This window comes from Zootoca vivipara, chromosome 1 (assembly GCF_965207765.1).
Source record: "Zootoca vivipara chromosome 1, rZooViv2.hap1.1, whole genome shotgun sequence".
NCBI classification, from domain to species: domain Eukaryota; kingdom Metazoa; phylum Chordata; class Lepidosauria; order Squamata; family Lacertidae; genus Zootoca; species Zootoca vivipara.
Window position 1 is genome coordinate 106324671 of NC_142582.1, and position 12073 is coordinate 106336743.

Sequence of the window (12073 nt, forward strand, 5' to 3'; positions counted from 1 at the left end):
AAGGTTGCCTATGCCTGTTCTAGTAGCCCAGGTTCTTATGGAGCAGTAATCTCAAGAAAGTCAAGCTGTATTTGGGAGTTCACTGTCATGATACTTATCATGCAAGGGGGAAGAGAGAGTTGGACTTTCTGGATCCACCTCTTTTACTGTGTCACCATCTGTTGGCCCCCACTTGCCTTTCACACTTTGGGGGAGAGAGAAGCTCTGAAGTGGGATCTACACGTCTAGGCTCCCTATGTGCACACCCCTGTCTATACGATACTGGTTGTGTATGATGCTAAATAACGTAGGGAATTTCCCCACTTTAGACTTCCTCCTCCTGTGAGTGGAGGGTGGTGTGGCTGGGCAGCGGAGATGCAACACAGGGGCCCTTAACATAATTTCAATCACATGAGTATTAGACACCCAAAGAGGACTTCTGATTGGCCCAGAGCAGACAATTCTTAACACATTGACCATGGTTAGCAATGTTGCCTAAACACTGCTTAACATCCCAGAGAAACGTTGAAACCATGATGTGGCTTGTAAAGGGCATATCTAAGAAGACGTTAGCAAAACCTGATTGTTGCTTTGCAGGCATGAGAAGCTCAGGAGACAGGGAAGCTGCCTCAACCACAGTTTGCTCGGTGCAGCCCAATGCAGTGGCTTGCAACCTATTTGAACCATGGTTTTGCATCCTGGTTTGTGGCCAATACTTAACCATGGTTTAGGTACATAGATGTAATGCTTAACCGTAGCTAAGGGAAACAAATCATATCGGCTCAAGGCTTTTAAGTGTGCTCACCCTGCCCTCAAGTGTTCTTTTAGCTCTCCTCATGATGAAGTTGAAGACAACAGGATAAATGTGCTGCTGTGTTTTCCTTAGAACCAAGCTTATGAGTTCCAATTTGGATTGGAGTATGCCTGGACCTGCTGTATATTTGCTGTTGTCATGACCTATAGCATCACCTGCCCCATTATTGTCCCCTTTGGTAAGTATCTCTGCCAGCCCCCTCCCCAAAGTTCCTGTCCTTGTCTAGTCACTTGAGAAAATTAATACCCTAGTCACATTTCAGGATGCATGGGGAATAGAGATGGGGCTGCTGGGCCGGGCAGCTGCTGAAGTTTGCCAAATAGGATTCAGGACAAAACGTGGGGCTCTGCTACCCTGCAGTTCTGTTTCACAGCTAAAAGCAGCCTTACCAAAATCCACATGGCTGAACTCCAAACACTGGGCTGCCATATTTTCTACATTTAAAAACTTTAGATCAGGAGTAGCCAAATATGGTGCCCTTCAAATGATGTTGGACTCCAGCTCTCATCTTCCCCAGTCGGGGATGATGGGAGTAATCCAACAGCATCTGAAGGGCACCATAATGCCTACCCCTGTCTTAGATGTTTTTTATGCATTTGTGCTCAAGGCTGTAGCCTTGACGCAAGGAGAAGGACTGTACCTTAGTGGTAGAACATGTGCTTTGCATGCACAGAATCCCACAATCAGTCTCTGGGAAATTTATTCTGAGACTTTGTAGAGCTGCAATCGATTGGTAGAGACAATACTGAGCCAGTTAGTGTAGATGCTGCTGCTCTGACTCAGTTATAAGGCAGCTTCCTGTCTTCTTCTACCAACACACACACCAAGATATTCCAGGCTCCTCTGAATTATTAGTGTTTTGGGTTTGGTTTGGTTTGGTTTCATTTTGTTTTAATAAATAGCAAATCTCTAGCTCAGGGTTTCCCAAACTTGGGTCTTCAGTTGTTTTTGGCTGCCCCTTATATATTGAAACAAGAGAACGGTTTTTGACACCTATAATGATAAGGTCCCCTGGCCAGAAACCTTCTGACATGATTCTATAGCTCCTTGCAGACATTGATAAGTATGTGACCTGGCGTGTAGCACTTTTTGCAACTGCCACCAGGAAAATCAGAAAAAAATATATAGCCGAGATAGCTATCAACTGTAAAAGAGATGAATTTATTTGACCCCATCTACACCAAGCTGTATCTTTCTCACTAAACTTTGTACATAATTGTCTGTTGTATTATTTAACATTACTTTTAATATATTAATGGCCTCGCGGTAATTTTAGCTTTTAAATTTTATTGTCTAATGTTTCAATTTGTATATTAAGGAGTTTCTATAGCTTTGTGCAGATTAGGTCATGTTTGGATAATGTAAATGTTTTAAGTTTTTGTATCAAACTAGTATATATTTTATTGAATGACACTGTATACATTGCAACAGCCTTCGGCTATAATCAATAAACTTGACTGATAGACAGTTGTTTTTGGACCACAATTCACACCATCCCTGACCACTGGTCCTGCTAGCTAAGGATGATGGGAGTTGTAGTCCAACAGCAGCTGGAGGCTCTCTTACACAGAGAGAAGGGAACATACATAGACAGTATTCTACCTAACTGCTCAGTTAGAATTAAACCTCCTCCTACCTTACACCATTTTGGAAAGTAGTAATGTCTTTCAAGTGCAAGTATTGAACAGTAAAGGAGAAAAGGGCTGGCATTTTGTTCCCAGTGGGCACAGCTGCATAACTTCCCTGTTGCACAGATAAGTTACAGATTTTTCCTGAAGAGAGCAAATTAGTGGACTCTTGGTACTGTTAAATTTTGTTTAACTAAGTGTAAATAATGCATATTAAGGTTCCTTTATTTAGGTTTTAGCTCTTTCACATTGAATTATAATACCCCATTCCCAAAGTACACTTTCTGGCCTGAAAATGACTATGGGCCTGTACTTTGTACAGGATTTGTAGTCCATTCTGCCCAGTACTCCTGGCTGCCAGCAACTCTCAATGGTCACAGGCAGAGGTCTTTCCCAGCCCAGCTACCTGGAATCCTTTTTAACAGAAGAAACCAGGGATTGAATCTGGGGCCTCCTGCATGTGGAGCACGTGTCCCACTACTAGCTAAGCTGTGGCCTCTCCCACTGAATCGTCTGCTGCAGAATCTCTCTTGGCCAAGCCCCTTATCATTTCGCCTACCGGCATCTCCTTTGAGTAACCTTTCCTTGTCCTTTTGCTCCCATATCCGTGCCTGCAGGTTTGCTGTATATGCTGCTGAAGCACATGGTTGACCGCTACAACATTTACTATGTGTACATCCCCACCAAGCTGAACCAGCGCATCCACACGGCAGCTGTGAGCCAGGTGGTGGTAGCTCCCATCCTCTGCATGTTCTGGCTGCTCTTCTTCTCCGTCCTCCGACTAGGTAGGCAAGGACCGCCATCAAGCATACCCTGAGCTGAACCTTCTTCCTCTAAGGCTGGGGCTTGCTGACATTTATTTAGGAAAGGTTGAGTAGTATCCAGACTGAGCGCATCCATTTAGCCCCAGGAAGTTGCTTTGGATGTTGGGTTGGCTGGGGCTGGTGAGTCCAATAACATCTAAAGCAGGCACCCCCAAACTTCGGCCCTCCAGATGTTTTGGACTACAATTCCCATCATCCCTGACCACTGGTCCTGTTAGCTAGGGATCATGGGAGTTGTAGGCCAAAACATCTGGAGGGCCGCAGTTTGGGGATGCCTGATCTAAAGGGCCACAGATTCACCACTGATGATTTAAGAGAGCCCTCATCCAGATGTGACAGACCTTGCTCCTAACAAAAGCGGGTTTGGGTCTCAGGAGTTGCAGACTACTTTAAATTGTAGGCAGAGAAAGCAATGGCACCTAATGTCATTTCCTGGTCTGTCAACACTGTAGGCTCCATCAGACCAATCACCATTTTCACCTGCGTGGTCCTTGTCTCCTGCATCCTTTTTTCCTTCTTCGGCCTTTGTCTGAAGAAGCTGCGTCCAAGGAAGCCCTCCTGTTACCAGGTAAGAAAGGCAAGAATGTGCCCAGTTTACTGTGTGCTGTTTCTTACATTTGCTCATGACCACTTGTCACCTGAGCTACATGAGGAAAATCCAAGCATGGAGAGATGGTTACCACAATATTATTTACGATGCATGTACACACTTCTCAGACTAGCATGTTCCTCCCACAACCACTTTTAAAATGTTGCGCTACATACATTTGTCTTTATCCAAATGTATGTAGCGCAACATTTTAAAAGTGGTTGTGGGAGGAACATCAGCCCTGAGTGCTCCCTGGAAGGACAGATCGTGAAGCTGAGGCTCCAATACTTTGGCCACCTCATGAGAAGAGAAGAATCCTTGGAAAAGACCCTGATGTTGGGAAAGATTGAGGGCACAAGGAGAAGGGGACGACAGAGGACGAGATGGTTGGACAGTGTTCTCGAAGCTACGAACATGAGTTTGACCAAACTGCGGGAGGCAGTGCAAGACAGGAGTGCCTGGCGTGCTATGGTCCATGGGGTCACGAAGAGTCGGACACGACTAAACAACAACAAAACATACATTTGCTTTGAAATGGATGGATGCATGCATTAAACCTTTCACCAAAAAGGTGAAATGCTTGTCAGATCTACTTTAGAAAATACACATAGAGAATTGGATGCCTTGGAACACATTCTGAACTGAGGAGTTTATCTTCGGTACCAGAACTGATCTTACAGTTCTGTTAAACTAAAGTCTGGTCCTGATTAGCATTCTTGGTTTCAGCAGCCAAATTTAGTCAGGGGAAATTGTTTTGTTGCTATTGTTAAACAGTTAAGAGTCAGGAAACCCTTGCTGATCCACTGCAAACCAGGCAGAGATGTACTAGAAGACCTTGACTGACCTCTGCCCCACTCCTTCTGTCAAATGACACAAACACAACATACGAGTACGCAGAATACTGGGTGGGGTGGGGATCAACTCTCAAATGCTGACCAAAAGAGTATAGTTAGTATAGTTCTGTCAAGCAGGTTTGGATACTGTAGGTGAAGCTGTCTAATGTTGGAAGAATTATGTATGTGTTTATTGAATCCTGATGACTCCAAAAAGGAATTGCATAGGACTTCAAAGTATCAGCGAGAAAAAAGAAAAAGAAATGCTGCTGCAAGTCTTGCTGATATTTTACATTCTATGTCTTTGTTACTGCTGGGTACCCCTTTGATGGTTTCTTGGTTATTTGGGGCATTCGTTCTCCCTCTTTATTCTTCAGTGTTACATTTTTGTACCTCAAAAGGCACTACTGTACACTGAGTCACAACTATTTTTCACTTCCCCACAATCTTAGTAATTGCCCTTGATTAGCCTGAAAACAACTGAGAGAGAAGTGCATTCTCAGAGTGTAGTGACATCTGATTTTGTGCCTTTTAGGTTTGTATTCCACTTTTTCTCCAAGGCACTACAAGCAGCATGTGTGCTTTATGGTCGATTTTGTCCTCACAATAATTTTGTGAGGCGTGTTAGCCCACAATCTTCATGAATCAGGGGGTCTAAGTTCAGTAGTATATCCCCTTACACTTCCCTCTCCGAGGGTGTTTTCACAAGGTGTCCACCTCAAAAATAGCCATGATCTATTGACCTACAGCAGGGATGGAGAAGTTTTGACCCTCCCATTGGTTCCAGCCAGAAGTGTAGTCCAACAATATATGGAGGGCTCCGGGTTTGCAACACTTACTTTTGGGAGAATCACCATTTTGGGAGGTACAAGGTGGAGCATCAATCCCTGTTTTTCTATCCCTTGCCCAACTTTATTCTCCTCTCCACCTGCAAGCAGATGTCTGAGCAATCTGAAGGTGCTTTCAACGATACAGAAAGGAGCAGCATCTCTTCAACCCCCAATTCAAATGTAAGTATATCTTCCATTTCTTGCATGCCTCCCTTACTGGCTTTGCACATTTGCTTGCAATGTCCCAGTTCTCTCATGCAGACTGGCAAGGTCCACGTGCCAGCATTTCTGCAGTCACTATCCTCTCACAAAAGGGAAGAGTTACAGGGGAAATTTGTCTTTTCAGCAAGATGCAAAGCAAAGGACCTCAGAATTGTAACTTTCTTGCTCTCTGTGTTGTAGATGTTTGTGGCTACAGTGCTTCAGGAGCCAGAACTAAGCCTAACGCCAGCAGCCTCCCCAGCTCACCAGTCTTACGGCACCATGGGCAGCCGCCTGGAGCAAGCCGAGAACATGGAGGAGGGTGGCCTGCAGAGCTTTGAAACAGAGCTGGAGAGCACGGAGGGTGACTACAGAACCGGGCCAGTGCTGGATGACCAAATCCGCTATCATTGACCACCTGCTCTCAGAGTGACGAGACAGACCAGAGAAACATTTTGAGTATTAAGAGTGCCGGAGGGCAGCATTATGTCCCAAGGCCTAGATTGCTCTGAGTTGCCATGTCAGTCCTGCTGTAAACCAGTTTTGAGCAAAGGTCTTGTTTTGCTACTTAAACCAGAACCTCTCAGGCTGATGCACAATGGGCCTTCAGTGCTGCCATTCTCTTGGCCACAGTGTTGGGATGGCAGCTCAACTCTCCAGCAGAGATAGAACGAACAGGGAGATTCTGCGCAGGCAGTGTTACTTCAATTTTTTACTCCCAGCTGTTTAACAGCAGCATGTTCCACATGTTGCCTCTCATCCTTCTGCTCCAGGGCGACGGACTGCCATTGCTTGACTCTTCCTGTGTCTTCTGACAAATCTTCCCTTCTCTCCGTTGCCCCAATTGGTCTCCCTCGCCTTCCACTATTTTTGCTTTTCATTTATATTCTCTTTTTTTTGGTAGAGGAAGATGTTTCTCTAGTGTGTGCAGCCTTCTCTGCTCAGGCCAGCAGGAGCAAGAGACTGTCTGGATTTAAATAGCATCATGCGCCCAGTAGCTACAAACATTTCTATAAAACATTTGGGTGTGGGTGTGTGCAGAAGGGTGACTCCTAAGACACATTCAAGTTGACCGCACAGCCCAGTGTAATGTATTTGTTGCAGAAGCAAAGTCCCAATTGTTTCCTGAATGCAAGAGGGGCATTTGCAAAAGACAGGTGCTTTAGCTGCTTCATTTTTTATATGCCCATTTGTTGCTGCTGCAGTTGTTGCTTTTGCCCAAATTCACTGCCTCCCAAAAAAGACTTTCTTTCTCAGTGTGGCCTAAGTGACAGGCCTGACTTGTCTCTGTTTTTCTAGGTTTGACTGGTTGTGTGCTTTCTGCCCAGAATAATTGCCATGTTCGGATTTTTGCATACCTTTTTTCCCAACCGTGTTGAAAACTGCCTGGTTCCTTGTTTGAAAGCAAACTTGAAGGCGCCGGGGGGGGGGGGTTTGAGGGTGATGAATGAGATTGTGTTGAAGCTGAGCCCAAACTAGACAGGGCAGCGGCAGAGCTGTGTGTATAAATCCAGAGCTGATACAAACGGCTAGAAACCAGGGGTAGAGTCAAACTTGTAAGGCAAAAAAGAATCATGTGTGGGAGGAGCTAAACGAACAGCTAGTGCCCTGATTAGGGGGCTGGATAACTTTCTGCAGGGGGTTGAGCCCTGGGGAGGGTTACGGGTTTGGTGCACATCACTCATATGTCCCTTTTGCTCCATAAATTGGATCTCCACACCTGCTTGACTTTCAGCATCTTCGTTACAGATCCAAGTTTAAACGTATGATTATGCCACGATCGCATCTACTTTGGCACTGGCTTGAGAGCTGGGTGGGATGGCAGGCAGGCAAGGCAGTGGGGACACCTCGACCCCTCTGTGACAATAACCCCTTTGTACACCAGCATGTTCCAAGGTGCCAGTGCACAAGCTGCATGATATCACAGGCCCAAACCTGGCCAGCCCCCTTGTCTCCAAATGATAGGTGTGCCTCCCAGGATAGACTTGTGCATGGGAATGACTCCGTTTTACTTTGAAACCTCCAGTGTTGTATAGGACTTTCTTTGGCTCAGCTGCATTATATACTAGCCCATTAGATCAATGCTTCACCATCATTCATGATGCTAAGCATTCAGTCAGTAGAGCATGAGACTCTTAATCTGTGATTCTGCAAAGTCCCGAGGAGCAATGGAGTGAGATTTCTCTCGTGGGCTGCTGTGCTCAGAACCTGGGATAAGGCTGTCCCATTTTTTTTTTACTTAGGAGCTAAGTATAAGCCACAAGAGAGCAAGCAGGAAGGAGAAGTATTAGGTGATCTGCATACAAATCAGAATTGCCATGCAATTTTTCTAGCAGGATTCCTGTGCGCTGAATTACTGCCTCTCTCTCAACTCTTAAGCAGGTGAAACTTTCCTAGCATGCTGGTGCTGTAATTGGGAAAGTTGATCCCAAGCTATTCTGTTGCTGTTAGAAGAAGCTTGCCTCTTAGATTTCTGCTATCCATGCAACTGTCAAAAGGCACAGTAGGTGTGGGGGAGAGAAGGTAGAAGAAGCCTTGTCTCCATCTTCAAGGCCTGTTTTGAACAGGGCAGATCTAGGTTGCCCGCTGGTGTTTGAGAAACAGAAAAAGCACCTTGCGATTATAGCTAAATAAAAATATTTATATTAGAAGCTTACCTGTAATTGCTATCCAGGAAGCAAATTCCATTAAAAGCAGAGGGAATTATGCTCAGGTAAATCTGCTTCCCAGAATTTTCTTTTCTTAGCTGAAGATCATTCATATACCTTGCCACAGATAAAAATGCCTGTAACACAGCATTCTTTCTAATATATAGAGGCTGCATACAGACTTCATAGGGTAAGTCTCCATTCCTGGCCCCATGAAGCAAAAGCCCAGTATCAGAGGCAGCACAAAGGCTTGGATACATCTGTGTTTCTAGGGTAAGCGGCCCACTCGTTTCTTGCTTAGTTACTCACATGTACGGGTAAGAAAGGCAAACCAGATAGAGTGGCCTAATGCAAATGAGGAAGGACAGTGTCACCTATAAGAGTTGTGCAGCATGACAACTTAGACCTGCTGAAATCCTTCTTGTGCACAACTATTAATGGTTGTGGTCTCTTCTTTTACATCTGGCCACCTTAGGACTAGTTTATTAAAAAAGACTTCCGAAAATTGGTCACTCTGCTTTTAGTTCACCCAGGGCCTCAGAGAGGAAAGGTTAAACACTTACACCACCCCCAGTGCAACAATCTAATTCATGACCACTTCTGCTTGGTGTTTAGTGGAATATGCTGGCAGATCCAACCACAAATTTCCCATGGTCAACCCCGTAAAGCAGGCATCCCCAAACTGCGGCCCTCGAGATGTTTTAGCCTACAACTTCCATGATCCCTAGCTAACAGGACCAGTGGTCAGGGAACATGGGAATTGTAGTCCAAAACATCTGGAGGGCCGAAGTTTGGGGATGCCTGCCGTACAGCCTAGAACTCTCTGCTGAGAGGTGGTTTCCAGAGTCTCAGGCAGAGTACAAAAAAAAATCCCTAACTTCAATGTACCGTAAGAATTAACAGGCAAAGTATCAGTCAGCTGATGCGATGAGATACGTCTATTTTGCTGGATGAACACCATGCTGCTTGAGTGTACGTACAGTAAAATGCAGTATATTAATGTGTAGTCCCATGCAGAAATTTTTTAATGTGTTTGGCAACCCTGAGATCCTTTTAACTGGGGAGTGAACTTCAACCTTATCTATGCAATACAGATTATCTTTCATTGCTTTAGCTTCTCTCATATGTGGCCACGGAAGAGTCTGTAGCGTTATGCTCCACACTGCAGCCTTTTATTATGGAAAGAAAAGGCACCCTTTAAGTGTATTGCCTCAGTGTAGTAGTAAATGCAGCAGCCCAATTTCAGAAACAGCTTGTGCCATGCACATCTGCCCACTTTTTTAAAAAATAGGCAAAGGAAAAAATGGACGTTAGTGAACAAGTGATGAAGATAGAGAGAGCCATAAAGCAATCTCCAGTTTAACTGAAGAGAGTTAAATTCAGTTTTTTAAAACTGGGTTGTGGATTGTTTAAAAAATAAATGTTTTTTTCAGGGGGGGGGGGTTCTTGGAAGCTTTCCAAAGAGGAAACAAGCACATGCATAAGAGGAATGGTTGGTCTTCTTGGTGTTTTGAGGTTTCGCAGAAAATTGTGAGACAGTAAATTGTTTTTGCAGACTGCGTCTGCACCTTTTGATGTTGCTTGTGGCCTGCAACTGTATTAGTTATTCTGTTCCAGGAGCCAGTCCTGTCACCTGTGACAGGTTTCAGAGGCAGAGGGATGGAATGCTGAGTAATCTTAGCACAGAAGATGGTGTGTGTGTACACATATGGAATAAGTCATGTGGTTACAAAGGAGGAGTGGCTTAAATAAAGGAAACACACCACTCTGAAACTGGACTGGTGAGCTCCCATCCTCCAGAAGCTGGCAGGATTGCAAGGCTCCAGCTTTGTGGGTATAAGTTTACAAACCTTTCCTGTACCCTTTGGAGACTGCCTTTACAAAATTTGGTAATACACACCATTGCGCCAAATAATCTCATGTCTGTTGCAGGATGTGTAGTCATATTGTCCCTAAAAAAGTCGTTTGAAAACTTGATGTGAGCAGTAGAGAACTGGTGATTCTGCAACATCCAGCACTAGCTATGTCAGTGAATAGGTGGCATGAAGAACCGTCTTTCTGCCTTGGCAAGATTGCTTGGCTCATCCTCCAATGCAACAGGACTGAGCTAATAACACACCTGACGCTATGGCCACATAACTTGGAGGAAGCCCAAGTGGAACTTAACATCTGAGTGAATATGCATAGGGTCAGGCTTCTGGTGACTATAGAGGATAGGGCCTCATCCAAATGAGTCTCTTTCATGTAGTATCAATAGTCGGGCGTCTCTGTGCTATTATCTGTGCTGGGGTTTTTCCAACATTTCCCACAGGTAAGAAATTGTAGCCACTCGAGTCCTCAGAGAAGGGAGCAGCAGGCCGACATCTGCCAGAATGAGAGGAAAGGTTAATACTTCATTGAATGCTGTGGCTCGTTTCTGAAAGGGGGGAGGTTGTGTATGGCTCACAAACAGGCAGAGAAGTTGAGGTGTGGAACCCCAGAATGTGACTCAGCTGAAGGGACTCACCTTAATCCAGCACTAATGGCATCACAGGTTTCTCCCATCCTATTATCGAGTGCCATATCTGACTGCATTTGAAGAAGGGTGGTCGGGTCCAGTGCTGTAGCATGAGTAAGCGGTTCCTTACTACACCCTCCTTGGAACCTATGAAATTACCTTTGCCTAGTCACATGCTAATGTAGCAAACCTCGAGGCCTCCTGTCTTAGCCGCTTCTCTTTTATGGAGGCAAAGTGCCTGTGAGTTGGGTATAGTGTCTTCGGGAAGCTCTGGTCTTTTGTCTTTCCCTTGGCTGTTGCCCTCTAGGAATGTGCCAGAGTTATGTATCTTCTTGTTATATTTATTGCTATGACCGTGCCTTGAATAAAGTTACTTCGCCCAGCTGGTGCCTGGGGTTGAGCTGCACATGTTGACGTAGAGTGATACTAACTCAAAACAGGAGGAGGAGGAGGAGGCCCTTGCCAAGCATATCAGAAACCTGAGAGGTCCCCTTTTGCTTTTGTTCAATGAGAAAGCAAGGTCTTGGGCATAATGAGAATGAAAGCTCAAGTAGTTTAGGTGGTGTGATAGCCACCTTCAAATAGCCAAAGGGCTGTCACATGGAAGATGGAACAAGCTTGTTTTCTGCTACTGCAGAGGGTAGGACCCAAACCAATGGATTCAAATTACAAGAAAGGAGATTCTGCCCAAGCAATAGAAAGAGCTTTCTGACAGAGCTGTTCATGTGGTGCAGACTCCCTCAGAAGGTGGTGGACTCTCCTTCCTTGGAAGCTTTTAAGCAGAGGTTGGATGGTCATCTGTCAGGGATGCTTCAGTTGTAATTCCTCACATTGCAGGAGGCTGGATTAGATTGCCTCCAGGAGCCCCTCCAACTCTGTATCAAAAACAGTTTAAAACAACTTGCAATCGCAAAAATAAGGCGAGTCCTGAAAATATACACCTCAAGTGTCAAAAGGCAGGCTAAAGAGTTGCATCTTCCGCATCCTCCGGAAGCTGCATAATGAAGGTGTTGGACACACCTTTGTGGGAACAGAGCTCTGCAGTTTAGGGGTTGCCACAGAAAGTGCCCTATTCCTGGCCACCGCTGCCCCAAGCCTCTGAGAGCAGAGGAACTCCCAAGAGGGCTGTCTCTGCCAATCTCGGCACCCAAGGGTCTGTAGCAAAGGAGCCTGTCTTTCAGCTGTTTGGCCAGTGCATCCCTAGTCAAACTAAGAAATAGCATTGTTTTT

The 12073-nt window shown here is 45.2% G+C and overlaps 1 protein-coding gene across 6 annotated transcripts in view; it reads left to right on the forward strand.

The window, feature by feature from the left end:
* Window positions 1–8416, forward strand: part of TMEM63C (transmembrane protein 63C) — a 70664-nt gene extending 62248 nt beyond the window's left edge. For all 6 annotated transcript variants that reach the window (XM_035108113.3, XM_088654910.1, XM_035108111.3 and 3 more), the window contains 5 exons: window positions 866–971; window positions 3039–3206; window positions 3698–3813; window positions 5606–5677; window positions 5900–8416. In XM_035108113.3, coding sequence (XP_034964004.1) covers window positions 866–971; window positions 3039–3206; window positions 3698–3813; window positions 5606–5677; window positions 5900–6112 — 675 coding nt within the window. In that variant the 3' untranslated portion in view covers window positions 6113–8416. The remainder of the gene's footprint in view (window positions 1–865; window positions 972–3038; window positions 3207–3697; window positions 3814–5605; window positions 5678–5899) is intronic.
* Window positions 8417–12073: the final 3657 nt, after the last annotated feature.